Source organism: Typopeltis vanoorti, chromosome 20 (genome assembly GCF_054136105.1).
Source record: "Typopeltis vanoorti isolate ZY-2024b chromosome 20, IOZ_Tvanoo_1.0, whole genome shotgun sequence".
NCBI lineage: Eukaryota > Metazoa > Arthropoda > Arachnida > Uropygi > Thelyphonidae > Typopeltis > Typopeltis vanoorti.
In genome coordinates, this window is record NC_143568.1 from 39,986,612 (window position 1) to 40,005,439 (window position 18,828).

Sequence of the window (18,828 nt, forward strand, 5' to 3'; positions counted from 1 at the left end):
TTTTGTAATATTCTGTTGTGGTGCTGTAGATAAAGCATTCTGAATGTTTTTTGTTGTTTGTAGTGAGCATATTAGCATGTGAACTCATGAATATGTGGAGAATGCAGTTTCCAAGTGCTAAATTCAAATTTCTAAGTTTGCTATTAACTTTCAAAACTGAGCTAATTTTAGAATACAGAATAGTTGTTGAAATTATGTCTAATACAACCAGAAGGAAGCCCTGTCATCGTTGAAGAATATGTAGAAAATTCACCTAAAACAATTCACTGAAAAATGAATTTAGGCAGCTTTATCAAATCAGTTTGAGAACTGAAGTGTGAAGTTGCTAAGTATTCATATTGAAATGACAGTAACTTTGCATAATATCACCTCACAGGCAAAGAAAATGAAATCATAAATGAATAATGTGATACCATTCTTCCATACAAAACTGCAGTTTCCTGTCTCTCATTTTCATATGTAGAGCAGGATTTTTTCCAGCTGGTAACTCTTAAATATTTTTTAAAAAATTTTACTTTTTTCTTCTTTTTGAAGAGGAGGAATAAATTATAGACAAATTATGTCTCTCCACCCACAAATTGTTGTAAGCCTATCTTATCTGGATCCAGTCCAGACGAGAGATGGGGAATTTGTTCCTCCTCTCAGACAAAAAAAAAAAAAAAAAAAAAATCAAGTAAGACAAATATAAAATACAATTTCTTAATTAAAATAAAAATTTTAAAAATAATATTCTGTGTCAAAAAAAAAAGAAGTTAATTATGAAACAAAAACTCTAATTTGTCCTGCACTCCTTTCCCCAACAAACCAGCTAACTTGAGTCTGGTCTCTTTCCTTGCATGTTTGTGTAATATTTTAAAATTCAGAGTTCATTATATGTCCTACTTTTCCACAGAAGTAGGATATACGTACAGAAGAATAGAAACAATAGTTTTTCATAAAACAACCTTGTAGTCTGTTGCGCATAAAATTAATTTAGTTGTGCTTTTCTAGTGAGTTCTGTAATTTTTTATTTCATTTATTTTTAGTAGTATTGCCATTCTCTTTAAGCAATACACTGGGGGTGGGGGGCTTTCTTCCTCTGGATGTCTGGTTCTTATGTGGTTTGAGTTAATTGAAAGTTATCAAAAAAAAAAAAAATCGGCTAATGCCTTTTTTTGTTCCCTTAGAGAGATTGAGGGAGGCCATTTTTTTAAGTCCTATCTAAGTTTTGGAGACTCAGTGGGCAGTTCAGTCTCCACTGGCAGCCAATCAAAGATAGCTGGCCCAAGGCTATCACTAATTAAGTGGCCTGCAGTGAAGGTATAGCTCAACAAGTGCTGCCATCTCTTCGTCCCTAATTCTAACACAATATTTTTTTTTATTTCTGAAATAGTGTAGGTTCTATGGTCAATTTTCTTGAGTTTACGGGATGAAAAACCAGTTTCCAGGAGAAAAAACCCACGTGCTTGTGCCAGAGATTGATTAACTCGGAAACTGGTCGAAAAAAGGCTTACAAAAAGTTCCTCTGTCTGCAACTAGAATCAAATTCATGACACTTTCTTCAAGTGGTCTACTGCTGAAGAGTGCAAACGCCACTTCCACTGATCTACACAGGCTCTTATTGAAAATTATTAGAAATGATATCACTGGAGTTACTTTTGTATTTAATATATTTATTAATAGTACTAATCCATCAATGAGGCATTCTTATAATTCTTACTCTCATTATAAATGGATGCATTACATAACTAGTGGCACTAGCATAGCATAGAGTAATAATAATAGTGTTGCACATGTCCTACAGATAAGTTTTATTTTAGCGAATATTAGTAATTTTAGTCATTCACTGTCAGGACACTTAATTACATTTGGATCCATTCCACTCATTCATCACTCTCCAAGCAAAAAATCTAGTCTTCATACCCTTACTAACGACACTTTCACAACTTCCAGGGGCTTGACTCTTGGGAGTTCTGTCTATTGAAAAGTTTCCCGTGACAGTTTGTCAGTGTATAATCCCTTCAGTAACATAAATTTCTATCATGTCATCTCCCTTTTCTTCATATCAACTAAATTTGCAACCTACATACCTGTTACTAGTTTTTTTCCACAAGAAAAACCAGGTGACTAGTGGGAGGCAGAGAGAGAGAGAGAGAGAGAGAGATGAACGATAAATCTGATTTTTTTTTTCCCCTTAAATGGAGTAGGTGGAACATTTATAGCCTTCACTGAAATCGGTAGTCATCACTAGTAAATTTTATGCTTACCAATGATTTATAGATTAACAGGTGATGCAAGTACAGCAGAAACCTTTGTGGTCTAATGTTTCTAACCCTAACTGATATTATCTGAAATAGTGAGAGCTGTGGTCAATTTTTTTGAATTGTAGGGTTAAAAACTAAAGTGTTTAATAAGTTGAAACCCTCCATGTTCCTATTTAATGTATTCCCAGAATGGGAAAGCTTCAGTATAATAGGTGATAAAGTTGAAGTGATGGAGTAGATTATGAAACTGCACTAAAATGCACTTTTACAAACCAATTCTTGAGAATTTTCCCAAAATTAGGCTTGCAGCAGAGATGGTGCAAGGTTCTGTTTTTAACTGTCACCATCAGAAAAAAGTTTAAATCAATGTCAACTTTGTTTTATTAGTGTGGATATTTTCTTTTCCTTTACACGTTGATAAGATTTTTTTTTTCCTCTTGATGAAAGTGTCCTATAAAAGTGATTTTTATAGGATATTTAAAATTCATTGAATCATAAATATTTAATTCCTGGTTAGTGCAGTATATCAATTGGCAGTCTGTGTGGGCAAATGAGTAATGTACTTTGCAAGGCTCTGGATTCAGATCCTTCTGTAGTATGGATGTTGTAATTTTTTTTTTTTTTACTTGTAACATGTTAATAACTTATCAAAGTAGCCCTATCGATAAAACTTGGCTTTCATTTGAATGAGTTTTTTAAAACATTGTCTTGAAATAATTAAAAATCTACTCATCCACTTTCAAAACATCATTGATCAAAATAATTTTTAATCTTCTTCATTTAGAAACTCATTTTACTTAAACTGTAGCTACTGAAAGCAGTATTTAGTTAATTTACCCTACTGCAGCAAATTCATTTTGCAAAATGACTAGGAATTTGCCATTTTAAGTAGTCACTCAGATTGAGAACTGTTTTCAACCGGAATTTGTAACAATAAACAATAGCATCACCTAGTATTGGCAATGTAGTACAATATTTAAAGCAAATAGACTGATACATGAACAGGTACGGTAAGGATGATTTAAGTATTGAACTCTGGCTGTTAGGTTATGTTATGTAACTTTTCTTTTCATAATTATAGGGAGGGATCCTGGGAGAAATTTTGCACATTTTAATAACTTAACAGTGATTTTTTGTTTGTTTTCAGTCTTTAACATTTAAAATTGCTATAACCATATTTACTACGACAATGAATTATTCTTTTTTTTATAATAGTGTTTGAATAACTTTTGCAAGTCTTGTTTACTTTCATATGTTTAGTTTTGTGACTAATTGCATGTGATGAATTTATGCTTGCTGTGTTAGTTGTTTTTAGCTAACAACCTGTATTCTCTTACAAGCAGTCTCCCAAAAAGAGGATGAAATGGAACAAGATGAAGGTATGCAATGCTTCTCCTCCCAGTGTTAGATATTAGCAGATGAAAATTTTATTAACATATAATGCCCAACTGATGTACTTAATAAACTTTGTATGCATCATTCTAGTTATGCTATCTTCCTGAATTCATATTTATCAATTCTTCCAAATTATTAAAGATAACTTTTTGGTTATTTCATTGCAAAAAACAAAAAAAAAAAAACCCTGAGTACAACAAATAGCACAATCTATTAATATTAACATTACAGAGCTGAGCTGCCTCTTTTGAAATAAAACCAAAAATTAAATTTTGTATCATACATAAAAATAGGACTCGCCTATATGCAGACTCCAGTGTTGTTTCACTTGTATTCCAGAAACAGAATACAAGCATTATGGAAATTTGAATGTTGATTGCTTTGAAACTAATCTTTGTCTTCTTGGTGTTAAAATATCTATATAACTGAATCTATGGAATTAAATCACTTGGTTTTAAAGTAAATTATACTTGCCAAGAAATTATTCTTGTTTAATATTTTACCCAAGTGTAAGCAAACAGTTTTCACTGAATTGCCTCGGTATCCCACAATGCAAAGCAACTTGTGCCCAAATGTTCTTTCAGACATTTAGACATGTATATTGCTATGCATTCTGGAGAGAATCACTACCAGATTTTGATATTTGAGTTTCATCAGAGGGATTCAAACTCAGAAGCTACCAAGATACAATTCACATTCTAAGTATTTGCTTACACTTGGGTAAAGGTTTAAACAAGAATATTATTTCTTTGTAAACATAATTTACTGTGTAACCAAGTGTAAAAACTTTCCAACTGTTTTGGATGTGGGGTATTTTAATAAAGTGATAAGCCTTGCTATGTTTATGTGGAAAAAATGATTTCTACATTAATTCAACCTTAGTTTTATACAGAATACTGCATGATAAGTTTACGTTATTACTCACTTCCTATCACCAATTCTACTACAAATTAATTTTTACGGTCAGGGCTACCAGTGTTATCAGATCCTGTAGTTCAATCTAATAAGGCATTTCTAACTACATTAATTGAGTTTTTTAATCCACACAAGAGATTACAAAACCTGTAATACAGGTGCCATGTGTGGATTTAAGTGGTTAAGGAGGAAAAAAAAATTCTGTTAACAAGCTTCTTATGAATCTGGGAGGGGGGGGGTGATATTCATCATGAAAAATAATGTTGGGAATGATGTTCCAAAGAAGTACATGGACTGAAGGAATTTGGTCTGATAAATCCAGAGTTGAACTGTTGTTGTATAATCGAATTGTCTTTTGCCTTCAACATTGTAATAGCACTTACATAGATTACAATAGTTTAAACTTCACAAAACACTTAATTATTTTCAACATGATGTATTAGGTAAAACTTTCTAAAATATTAACGTAACTGATAAATTACAATTGGTTATTTTTCTTTTGATATATTAATAATGGCTCCGGAAATGATAAAGCATGTTAAATCTGAATGAAGGTTAAGGTTTTGACTTTTCCTTTCATTCAGAGTATAACAAAGGCTAACCCTTGTGTGAAAAAAAAAAATTTTATTTGCAAAAGAAATTTTTTGTATTGTCGTTCCTGAGCAGTTTCTGGGGGGGGGGGGGTACTTTCTCCTCGGTCTCAGGTTGTACCTTGTTTGAACAAATTCCTGTGCCATATCACCACTTGTGCATTCTTCCCTCCTCTTATCATTATTTTAGACTCTTTCACTTGGGTTTCACAAAAGTATCATGGGCCCTATATCTGTAATTATGGAGGATTTCATCAGGGTTTGGATGTGCTTCTCCATCCCCAGCATTACTCCTCTGTTTAGTGTTGGGGTGCTTCACTCATTTGATACCCCTCCCGTGATCATTTACCTGGTGGGAATTCCCCCCCTTTTTCCTATATCCTATCCATTGAGTCTCCCATACAGACCAGTCGGTCTGCCTACACTTGAAAGGTCTTAGCCTGTCTGAATGAACGACTAATGTTCTTTTCTTGCCTGTTGTTTCTGTTATTTTAAAATTTACCAGGGACTTTTTTTTTTTTTTTCGATTTTATCTGGCCCAGTAGCACACTTCCCTAGTTTTCCTTCCTTTCTATTTCTGGGCTGTTGTTTCAGAAGTACTAGATTTCCTGGCTGCAACTCCTTGTACTTTCTCAGCTTGTTAGCGTATGCTCTAGCCTTCTGTGAACTGTTATAGCTAGCTTCTGCCACCAGATCATATGCAATCCTGTTCTCATTGATTGCATTGTTTAGATACTGGTCAATGTCGGGGAAACGTGCTTGCTCTTGAGTTTCTAAAATCACTAGGGAACAATGGTTTAAAACCATATATCATTGCAGAAGCCTCTCTTATAGCAGTATACAGAGCTGTCCTACAGGCAAAGAGGGTGTGTGAGAGGAAGTTATCCCAGTTTGTTATTTGGCTATTGGCTAGTTTGGATAGTGTCTGCTTCAGGGTTCTGTTCATCCTCTCACACATCCCATTTCCCTGTGGGTGATAAGGAGTGGTGAACAGTTTTGTTTACTTTCAAAAGTTTACACAACTGAAGCATGACTTCAGCCATAAAGCCTTGATCTGTGAGGAGGGTTTGGAGGTTCCGTATCTCGAAATAATTAATGTGAAAAATTTGTTAGCCATAGTTAGTGCCGTCTGGTCTTTCATAGCTGTGGCCTCAGGAAACCTGGAAAACATGTCAATTATGACCAAGATGTACTTGTTTCCCTTTTGGCTGGTAAGAAGAGGACCAATGATGTCCATGGCCACAACTTGAAATGGGCGCATGGGAATGGTTGGAGAGGAGCCTTTCCACTGCCACTTGATCTTTTCTGGCATAGTTGGTAGGAGGACACGTAAGCCTCGATGTCTCCTTGCATTCCCTTCCACAGGTATCTGTTTATTATTCTAGTCCATCTCCTAAGGAAACCTTGGTGACCAGCCAAGTCCCCGTCATGGAAGGTGTGCAATACCCAAGGGATCATGATTGAGGTGTCTACTATCTTATCCTTCCATCGTCCAGAGCTGTTATCTTTTGATTCCAAAAGACCTTCACTGCTTAAGTATAGTGTATGCAGAAAGGAATGCTCCTCTAAGATTTTTTTCTTCTTCTAAAATTCGTTGATATATCCCTCCCCACACTGGGTCTTGCTTTTGTGCCGCAATGATAACTGATTTTTCCCAATTTTAAAGTTTTTTTTCCCACTCTCTCCGCTTTGAGAATAGAGTTAATCACTTTTCCTTCTGTGCTAGTGTTTTCTTCTGTACCATTGTCAAGAGCTCTGGAAAGGTAGTCAGCGACCTACATTGTTTTTTCCGGGAATGTAACTTATTTCTAATTGGAATTCCTGCATTTCCAGAGCCCAACAAATGATCCTCTGATTTTTGTCCTTCATGGAGGAAAGGAAGGTTAGAGGCTTATGGTCAGACCTTAAAAAAAAACTTTGTCCTAGCAACATATATCTAAATTTTCAGAGGGCATATATAATAGCTAGCGTTTCTTTTTCTTTGACAGAATAATTTTTTTCAGATGAAGAAGGCTTTCCACTGAGGAAGGCAATTGGTCTCAACTCCTTGTTCAACCACGGAGGCAATAGTGCTGTTTGATGCATCTGCTGAAAGGTAGAAAGGTTTTCCCAGTTTGGGATAAGTGAGAACTGGCGATTTGGTTAATGCTAGATTCAGAGATTTGTAAGCGTGCTGTTGCTTTTCCCCCCATAAGAACTTCTCTCCTTTCTTGATTAGCCTGACTATTGGTTCCATTAATTGTGAGCAATTGGTAATGAACTTTCTATAAAAGTTTATCATTGCCAAATATCTCCGAACTTGTCTGACCGATGTAGGAATTTTCGTCTTTAATATAGCGGTGACGTTCTCTGGAGTAGGGATTATCCCGTCCTTACTTACAATGTGTCCTAGGTACTCAACATGCTTCATAAAGAACTTGCATTTAGAGCATTTCAATGAGAGATGTGCCTTGCCCAGTCTATCTATCACACCTGAGAGAATTTTCTTGTGTGAGCTTAGGTCTTGAGAGTAGACCAACAGAGGTCATCTTGGAAGCATATGACTCCTCCTCCCTAGCATGTCTGAGAGAACAGTGTTCATTAGACACTGAAAACTCATGGCTGAATTCCTGGCTCCCTGAGGAAGTCGACAGAGCTGGTACTCCTGCCATCGAGTTGTAAAAGCGAAGTACTGTCTGTCTTCTTTCCTAAGGGGAATCTGGAAATAGCCTGAGTTCAGGTCTAATTTAGAAAAGTATTTTGCTCCTTCAAGACTTAGTAATAATTCCTCGATGTTACACAGAGGGAAGTCAGTGGGCTTTGTGACCTTGTTGATCTCACACAGGTCTAAAACAAATCTTAATCCTCCATCAGGTTTTTCCACTAATATGAAAGGGCTGTTCCACCTGGAATTTGACTTCTCTATGATTCCAGCCTTTTCATAATCTCTTAACAAGACTTGAAGTCTATCTAGGTATTTAAGAGGGGTTTTGTATTGCTTAATATGCACAGGTGAAGTGGTTGTAATTTGCATGGAGTGTTCAATCTTGTCCGTGCATGACAATGAGCTAATGTCCTCTGTGAAGACTCGGGGGAATTGTTGGAGCATCCTCTGAATGAACTCCCCGATTTCTACTTTATCTTGTTCGGATCCAGGAGAACTGGTGGCTTCGAGTATCAACCTCCTTTTTCTGTCACTTAATTCCTCTCTGGGCTTATCAATTCTATTTCTAGCTCATCACATTCTCTCCTCTCATTTCCTTTCTTAAACATAGGGTGATATTTCACACCACATAAGGAGATGGTTCCTGTGGCAAAATCACACATGAAATTGTGTTTTTCCAGGAAGTCAAGACCCAATATTACTTGGTCACTGGTGTCAGCTATCTCAGGAAGATAAGGAGCTCATGTGAAAGTTTTATTGGGAAGCAGGGTATGGAGAAATTGGCAATTAATTTTTTTGTTGTCAGTAGCTCAACTTTTGCAATTCCAGTGATTTTCACTGGTTTTTGCAGTTGGTTGGTGTTACCTGTGAACTTTTTTACTAGGGATAACCGATATATGAGCTCCAGTATCTAACAGTATTTCACGCGGAGCTTCTTCAACTAGACCCTGTACGAGTGACAAGGTTAGTCGTCCTTTCACTTCTGCCACCGCCACATTTTGCATCCTGTAAAATTCATGGTTTAGTGTATCAGGCTTGTGGCTGGTAGCATTAGGGGCCCCCAACAATTGTTCCTTCTCCTCTATAGGAATCCCTTTTATTCGCTCTCCTCTTTAGGGTGTTATTGGGGAATGGTTCTGTTTTGGAAGAAAACTTCTCCACCAACTCGTCATTTCGGGCAGACTTGATGCAGCTGCTTTGCTCCCTTTTTCTGTGCCTCTCTGTTGATCCTTCATTATAGCCTCTTTTTGCAATAGCACTAGATCACTCTTGATGAGCTTCTGACAAGCATTCTTATTACCACGAGTAAAGTCGGGGGGGGGGGGGGGAATTGGGCGTGGATATGGGTGGTAATTGCGTATCATCGTCTTGTATCAGTATTTGTCTCATGGAAGCATATTGATTCATTTCTTCTAGTCTTGGCTAATTCATAGCATCCCTCTAAACTATTGGGTTTCTTCTTGTATATTACTTCCCTTAATTGTTCATGTATCCCTGACCTAAATTGTTGGAATGTGATCCATTCAAGGTGTGGTCTCTCTCTTCTGCGGTTATTCTTATGGACCTATTAATGGTCAACAACCTATTAAAATAGTTAGTCACATTTTCTTTATAGCCCTGTATACAATTATAAAGCTGTTTTAAAGTATGGAGGGGTTTCCTTTTTTTATAGGAAAATTCTGAGATTAATGATTCCTTAAATTTTGTGTAGTGTATTGTTTCTTTAAGAGTTGAGGAGGAATATAGGAAGTTCTTCGCTTTGCCTATTAGTTTACTCCGAAGTAAAATCGGCAACTGGAAATCAGACCAATTTACCAATTTTCATAGTTCTTCGACATAGGAGAAGAATGCCAATATGTCGTCTGATTCCTCCCCAGAAAATTGTGGAAAGACTTGCTGCGGATTCACTGTCCTAAAAAATTTGCTATTATTCATTTCCGTACTAGATGATAGAGCCATTTCAATGTATCAATTACAACTTTCTTTTTCTCAACAAAATAATAAATTTCAAAGTTTCTTAGAGTTTATCTTGCCTGATTTATTTTACATGTTCACTTTGGTTCATTTATTTTAGTATCTTAATCCCACGAACCAAATCCTGTCGAACTGCATCATTGTTGTATAATCGGATTGTCTTTTGCCTTCAACATTGTAATAGCACTTGCATAGATTACACATAGTTTAAACTTCACAAAACACTTAATTATTTTCAACATGTATTAGGTAAAACTTTCTAAAATATTAACGTAACTGATAAATTGCAATTGGTTATTTTTCTCTTGATATATTAAGACTGGCTCTGGAAATGATCGAGCGTGTTAAATCTGAAGGAAGGTAAAGGTTTTGACTTTTCCTTTCATTCAGAGTATAACACTGTGTATGGATGTTGATTAGTTTCTTAAATGATTATAGAAAAGAAGAATGGTAGTGTCTTTGAGAGAGAGGGGTCATCTATCAGGCAGATTGACTTACCCTGTATACGATCATGTACCCTGTGGGAGGTTTATATGCATTATTCCCAATGTGAGAACAGTATTCCAAGGTTGATCACATTTGGGCTTTATAAAGTGTTAGAAATTGAGTAGGAGAAATGTGGTGTTTTGAATGAAAAAGAATAAGTTTTTGGAAGCTGAGGAGGCCATGAATATATTTATACCAGGATAAGCTAGATGGAAAGGTCTTCTCAAAAAGAGAACACTGATCTTGATTGTAAATTTGGAACATCGTCAAAAGTAAAAGGAAGTTTAGTAAGATCTTTCTTCTGGGTATCAAAGGACAATGTTTTGGTACATTGAATTCACTGGGTTACCTTCACGCCACTTGAGAATGGCAGCATGATCAGTGTTTAAGATATTGGTTATGGAAGATCTTGATCAAGGTTTATCAAAGGAAGAAGAGGTTTGTTACCAGTCAAACTATGAATAGGATTTTTATTATTATAGCATTGGCATCACCATGTGAAGTCTTGCTTATTGTGTGATAGTTTGGGTCTACCTCAATATCTGTCATACCTCTCCTTGAACTCATAGACAAAGCACTCACAGCTGACACTGGCAACTTATTCTACTCATTTGCCACAAAAATAAAAGTTTACTTCTCAAGTTTCAAGTATAATCTATTGTTTTTGCTCTTTCTAGCTTAAGCGCTGAAATATTTCCTCTGTACCAGTCTTATAAAACCCTGCGAGTAACTTAACTGCTTCTATCATATCCATTATTTTTGCCTGTCAACCAGTATTTGCAACCTACAAGTCTTCAATCTGTTGTCATAGGGAGAATTCCACAGACCACTAATCTTGGTCACTTGCCTCGGAATCCTCTCCACTGCTTCATCTCCAAAAAAAACTCGAGCACAGTAATTCAGATGTGGATGTGTCAAGGCCTTATAAAGAGGAATGATAATTTCCTTATCTCTGCTTTTTAGTGTTTTGTAACTAAGTAATCCTATGAGCTGCTCGGCAACTTGAGCAGTATGTTCTTCGAACTTCAACCCTATCTACTACCATTCCCTAATCCAAATGAATGGATTTTAAAGAGCAAAGAATCTACACCAAATTTTGCTTCAACCCCAAAAAAACTGCTGCAGAAACCCACTGAATGATTAAGGAATTGTTTTGATGAATACTATCATAACGAAAGTAAAACTTCTTGGTGGCACAAATGCTCCAATGACAGATGAACATCTTTCAGTGACGATGAACATTCAGGATTACTGTTGACAAGAACAACACCTGAAAACATCTCAAAAAGTCACACTGGCATTGAAGATGATTAGGTTATCTTTACCCCCCCCCCCCCCCCCCACACACACACTGAAGGATAATATGAAGCTCAGTGTGTTAAAGACCAGGTTGAAAGCGATCTTGATGTAAGGAATGTTTGGGAACTATATGGTTTATCAAGTTTGGAAAGTGCTGTCATCCACAAAGCTATGGATAGTGATTGAGGATCAATTATGTATGTTTTTATAGGTGAAAGAATGAAGCAGTGAGGTACTCCTGCATTGGTGGCAAAGTTCAAAGAGAGGGGGTGAGTTTCATCATGGCATGCAGAGGATAGCAGGTAGACCAAAGGAAGGCAGTTTGATCGCATTTGGTATCAAGGGTGTCTTTGCAAATGCCTTAGAAATGTCAAGGACAACAGCACACATTTCCCTGAACCTTTCCATGGCACGTGTCCAGTTATGAGTGATGTAGGCTAAGCCATGGATCTAGATTGGCTGAATTTACACTAGTGGTTGCTGATTAACTGGTGACCTTTTAGGTAGTAAAGAAGTTGACTATTGATAACTTTGTCCATTATTTTGGAGAGGATTGAGGTAATGGTAGTTGGACAGTAGGTTTTGTTTCTCTTTTTTGGATTGGGTTGGATATGTTACTTTCCATAAGATGGGATTGGTGCCAGCTGAGTATATAGAAGATTGAAAAGACAATAGAGAACAGGTGTTAACTCTGAAGCATGATGTTTGAGTACAATAGGAGAGATGCCATTGGTACCAGACAGCATCGTAATGTTCAAATTGTTTAATATTCTTTTTAGGTCTTTCTTCTGAAAGGCCACAGGAGGCATATGGTGCTCAATTGCTGATATGGAGGGAGGTGATTTGCCTTTGTCGTCTATGAAGAAGTTAGAGGAAAAGAGTGATTCTAGGAGGTCAGCTTCTTCTTTGGGTGCCTCAACAGTGGTGCCATTTGGATGGAAGAGAGGTGGGAGCACAGGTGAGCAGAAGTTGCATTTGATGGTGTTTGTGAGAAAGAAACCACAGATACCATTTGGACAAGATACAAGTATTCTACTAGTGATTTTTATGAAGTTTGATTTGGATTTACTGATAGTGTCTTTATGTTTATTGCATGCTTCTGCATAGGCTGAGTATGAAGCTTGGATTCTTGATCCAAGCCACCTGTGATAAGCTGAGTTTTTTGCTTCATCTGCTTTTATACATATTCTGTTGAACTAGAGCTTGGAAAGTGGGTGGGAATTTTGGATGGAACAAGGGATGAATGCTTCATGCCACTGAGGATGGTTTCTGTGACTTACTCAGTGCAGGTGCCTGAGTCAGAGTGGAAGCAATAGTTATGTGATGTGAAAGAAGAGTAGTAGTGCCAGAGGATGTGAGTTAGGTTGTGGTCAGAGGAATGGTATTCTGTGAGACTGGAATCTTGCACTAAATTGTGATCTGAGTTGCCAAGAAAAGAGGTCACTTCTACAGTGCCTTTAGAAAGAGAACTAGTTAAGATAAAGGGTGGTAGAGAGTGGAGGAGATTATCTGGAATTTTGGTAGGTAGCTACACAATTTATAGCTTAAAGCAAAAAGTTCCACAACACATCTGGCTTGATCTGTACTGTTGGAGAATGAGAGCCATTTGGAGTTGTGGACATTCAGGTCACCTGGGATGATGACTTACTGTTTGGATGGCTGGATTGTAGATGGTCAAATTTCATGGAGAGGAGGGTGACAAGGTCTTTGTAGTTTTTAAGAGTTTGGACACAGGTAAATTCAGCAAATGAATGTTTACTAAGTGGGGAAAGAAAACTTTCAGCCAGAGGTAGTCAAAAGCAGGGTATTCTAAATTTGGCATACTCTGGCTGGTAGCATTAGAAAGGTGGTAAAATGAATAATGAAGAGTGTGATTTGGGCATTGAAGGTGAACTGTGGTTGATGTAGCTGTAATTGGGTTTCTATTAAGAGAAGGAAGTCTGGTTTGGATATCTGCAAATTTTGTTTGATTTGAATTATTTGGATGAACTGGTTGCTGAGCGAGATTTATTATGTTTGCAGTGTTTCTGTCATTGTTTCTCTCTCTCTCTCATTTTTGGTTTCTTATTAGATGAAAGAGTAGGAATATTGAGGAGACAGACTCGTGAACATGATAATATACAAAGCAACTAGTTTCCTTTGCCATTCTGTGGCCTTGACAGTGCCTCCATCATACCACTACTCAAACTCCCTCACCAGGGCATAACTTGGCAGTGGGATTATGTGCAAGTTGACCAGGAAGCCTCCTGATTGGTTTGGGCCTATATACTATCTGGCAGCCAGCCTGCATTACCATTGTTTTAACTGCTGTAATTTTGAAATGTAGGAGGGTCTACATCTCTAAGTATGTTAGTCATACGCTGAAGAGTATCACTCACACTGCATGGAGAAGAGAGGGTGGAGAATGGAGACGAACTTCTCTGGAACCTCGAATTACATGATAACCACAGTAATTAACTTTAATGAAATTGAAATAAAAGTACAGATGTTTTGTACTAAAAATAACAGTACCTCATCAGTGTAGTAACAAGCAAAGCAAAGAAACGGGAATATGAGGTACATACCACAGTTGGTGGTATACCAATTAAAAATTGTTGCTGCATGCTAGAAATTAATATTAATAACTAATATTATTAAAAACTATTTTGTGATGGTTACATAAAATAAGCATATCCCAAACTTTTTTTTCTTCAAAAGACAAATTGTCACTCCAATCATTAGCCAGTGTTTACCAGATACCTTGTGAAGTAATTTGACATACTTTGGGCAGACATGGCGGTCTGTGGAAAAAATAATTAATGAACATCAATATTATATTGAATACATGAAACCTCAAACATCTGGTCTAACATAGTATTGACACTAAACTGTATCTGATGGGATGAAACTTGTCTTCTCCATAGAATCAGTTTTAAATATGAATGCCTTTTCAAAGAAAGTTGTGAAGCCTTTTTACATCAGACAAATCTGAATTGGAATGATTGTCTCTCTCCCCCAAAAGTTTGGGAACTTCTTATTTTATATAACCATCAAAAATAGTTTTTAATAATATTATTTATTAATATTAATTTCTAGCACATGGCAACAGTTTTTTAATTGGCAAACCACTGACTGTATGTACCTTGTTTTCCTGTTTCTTTGATTTGCTTGTTTCTGCACACTGATGATTTACGAAATTTTACATTTATTTTAGGGAGGGAAGATAAATCTAGGTGTGGCAGGAATACATGTGGGTTTGATGGAGCAGCAAATCGTATTGTAAAAATGTGCTTGTTATGTATCTGTGTTGCCTTATTTATATTTCACTTCATTTTCTAAAAAATTTCTTTTATTTGCTACTGATTTAATATACACTTTTTTACATAGTAATATTTACACAGAGAGAGAGAGATTGTGTGTGTAAATGTAGTATTACTATTTCCAGTTATCATTGGAATTGTTTACAATTCATGAATCTTAATTTCATTACAAAACTTTTCTGTCTTATCATCAATAATAGATATCTTCCATACTTTAGTATTTTGTTGGAGATCAAGATGCAGTCCACTTCTCATAATACATGAAATTCAGTTTTATTCAAGAACAGATGAAATTTCTCTTTCTTCCTTTCCAGGCTTATAGGCCAAGTGGCCTGTTACAGACGCAATTCCATCTTTTTAAGGGTCTCTGCATCAGATACTTTTTGGATGGTAATTTAGAATTTTAGATATTCTGCTTCTGTTCATTCTCAGTACATGTTCTTTCCATTTTTCTCTATATCAAATAATTGTTTCATTTAGAGAGTTTGTAATTAAAAGTTTAATTCTGATTTCTCTGCTTTTCATTTTATCCATTATTGTGACTCCTTAGTTTTGTGCAGAAATTTCATTGCAGATGATTTAATTCTTCTTTCATCTGCTTTTTTTTTTTATTGTCCATACCTCACTGCCATAAAGTAGGTTTAGCTATTGTATTATAGATTCTTATTTGTGTGTTTTTGTACATAATTGGGTTTAAAATTTTTATTTATGTTTGATAACAATCAAACATAATATTTCAAATGTTTTAAAATGTTTGATAGCTTTGTTTCTATATCAGCTTCATTTTCATATGACATTGTGCATCCTAAACATTTCAATGTATTTACTTGCTCTATTATTTTGTTGTTTATTACTATTTTGCTTCTTATTGGATTAGCACCTTTGTTGAAGGCCATGACTTTTGTTTTGTCTGTTGATATTTCCATACCATACCATATGTTTTTATCAGATTATTTAGACTGTATAATGATTTTTGTAGTTCATCTTCATTGTTTCCAGGGATTATTGGTCATCGACAGAAAGATAGAGTAGCTAATCTGTTGTTACAGTTTATCTTGAATCCTCCTTCATTAATTATCTTCCATTCTTTTATGATTTTATCTATGTGTATATTAAATAAAACCAGTGAGAGAGAGAGAGAAACCCTGATGTACTCCTCTATTTATTGGTTTCCAACTTGATGTTAAATGATTGTATTTCACAGAACTTTTATTATCTTGATATATATTAAATAAGGCTCTAAAGAGTTGGTTTGGTATTTCATATTCTTCCAGGATTTCCCATAGTTATTCTCTGATAATTTTATCAAATGCTTTGGTGTAATCTATAAAAGCTATGTGTGTTTCTATGTTTTTCAATTGTAATTTTAACATAAATGCAGTTGCAAGAACACTGCCTTTTTTTTCAATCCATTTTGTTCTTCTATTAATGTTGGGTCTACTATACATTTTAAGTTTATATGCTAAGATTTTTGCATATACTTTATAACAGGTAATAAGTAAGCTGAGACCACGATAATTGTTACAATCAGATTTGTGTCTTTTTTGTACATGGGGATAACTATTGCTTTTGTCTAATCTTGTGGGCATTTTCCTTCTTTGAAATCAGATAAAAGTTAAGTAACCTGAGTGAGAATTGAAGTCCTCCATATGTGATAAGTTCAAAGTTTATATTGTCTTTTCCTGGAGCTTTTCCTATTTTGCTTTGGGTTAATGCTTCTGTTAATTCTTCTAGAGTGTTGTCCAAGTTGTTTTCAAAGGGTGATTTTGCAGACTTGTACCAGATTTATTTAGAAGTATAACATCCACATAAAGTAAAGAGCTGAGATTAACATCTCCAATTTTGATATCAGGTTTAATACCACTTTCCTTCATAATGTGATTCACATAGATACTGAATAACAGAGGGGATAATATACATCCTTGTCTGACACCAGATTTAACATTAAACCATCTTTCTGTACTTCCTTCAATTCTAACTGCTGACTTACATTAAAGACGAAGTATTGCTTGATGTAATACCCCATTGACACCATACAACTGTAATTTTTTGAATAGGTTTTTTCTTGGCATCTTTTCATATGCCTTTTCCAGATCTACAAAACTCGAATATAGTTCTTCGTTATATTCCCATGATTTCTCAACTATTTGTCTTAAAGTGAAAATCTGATCCCGACAGACTTTATTTGGCTTGAATACAGTTTGTTCTTCAGCAAGCTTCCCTTCCACAATCCTTCTCAAGTATATTTGCATAAATCTTATCAGGAATACTCAGTAGGGAAATACCTCTGTAATTCTCGCAATTCAGTTGTATTTCCTCTTTTATATATAGGTACTATGAGAGCTCTACTCCAATCATCTATAATTCGTCCCTCTGTCCAGGTCTTCTGAAAACTATGCGGTGCAGCCACTAGGACTCTTTTTTACCTCCATATTTGAGTATTTCTGGTCGAATATCATATACTTTAGTTGCCTTTCTACATTTTAGGCTTTTGATGGCTTTTTCTACTTCAAGTATGGATATGTATTCCTGTTTGCATGCTTGAGTGTTTTTACCACTGTGCTTTCACTGATTGTTTCATTTAGCAATTTTTCAAAATAATTACTCCATACTTCGAGGATATCTTTTTCTTCAGTTTCATGTCACCTTTATCATCTCTAATTCCTTTTACAACACTCTTTCTTCTATTTCTGAGCTTTCATCAACCTCCAGAATATTTTGTCACCTTCTTGATATTTATTTTCTATGTTCGTACCAAAGTCTTCCCAGGACTTTTGTTTAGCTAGTTTTACATGGTGTTTAGCTTTCTTACATTTGTCTCTGTATTCTGTAAGAGTAAAAGCTGACTTATTTGCCAGGAACTTTTGATATACTCTCTTCTTTTCCTTCATTGCCTCTTATCTTCCTGTGTCCACCATGGAGTTCTGATTTTTCTATCCTTGCACATAACCTTACCACATGCCTCTCTGGCTGAATCAATCAGTGTTTTCTTCAGGGCTTGCCACTGAATCTCCAAGGTTTGGTTCCTGCTCTCAAACTCTTTCATTTTTTCATGAATAATATTTGTGTATTTTAGTTTACTGTTCACATCTGAGAGCTGCTCAACTTTTATTCTCTTTAAAACTTTCTTAAATATTTTTCTCTTCAATATGAAATTCATTTTATCCTGCTCAAGACTAAATGCCGATTACTTACAATTTCAAATCCTCTGTAAACTGTAGTGTCCTGCACCAGAGAGAAAACATTACTATCAACAATAACATAGTCAGTGAGACTTCTTATTTCTCGCCTCTTCTCTCCATGTGAATTTCTGCATATTTTTAGTAGATTTGCTTGTGCTGTAAAAAAAATTCAGTGTTTATTTTAACCTTAAGTATTGCACAAATTAGAAAATGGTTTATCACTCTCAGCTCATCTAAAGCTCCAGATATTCTGCATGCAATTCTTATGTCTAAATGCACTTGAACACAAAAGAAAAATAAAATGCTACAAATATGAATTATTGACTCTGAGCTCTTAAGACTCCATATGATGTCTTGTTTACAGGTCCACATCCTTTACTTTAAATACACCTGTCTTTTTATCAAATGAAGATAGCTTAATACAGATGTTCATTTATGCTGGATCCCAAGCCATACCAGAATCAAGATTGTATCTTTAGTTAATGTTTATCAGTCCTCTGTATAGACACCAATAAAAGAAATTATGGCAGTACTGACCAACTGATGATTTTTGAGAGACTACAAATAAACTGCATGAGAATGAAATTAAATGCTGGAAGTCCAGTCTGTAATAATCACTCAGAGGAAATTGTTCTTAATAGGCCTACACATCACGGTCATCTTTCTTACTGATTTTTGATGACATTCATCTACCATTTATCTGGCCTTTCAATTAAATGACCCTTGCATGTCAAGAGACTTCTGATACAGCATCACATAATTTACTTTAATTGTTCCACCCTTTAATTATCAAAATAATAA

At 35.6% G+C, this 18,828-nt stretch overlaps 1 protein-coding gene across 14 annotated transcripts in view; it reads left to right on the forward strand.

Moving 5' to 3' along the window:
- The window catches only part of LOC150095389 (uncharacterized), a 613,991-nt gene that overhangs the window by 376,144 nt on the left and 219,019 nt on the right, over nucleotides 1-18,828 (forward strand). For 12 of the 14 annotated variants that reach the window (XM_090410424.1, XM_090410425.1, XM_090410414.1 and 9 more), the window contains one exon: nucleotides 3,584-3,622. The exons of 1 other annotated variant lie outside the window; for it this stretch is intronic. In XM_090410424.1, the coding sequence (XP_090266550.1) occupies nucleotides 3,584-3,622 (39 nt within the window). The remainder of the gene's footprint in view (nucleotides 1-3,583; nucleotides 3,623-18,828) is intronic. One more of the 14 variants, XM_090410412.1, reaches the window with a different exon arrangement.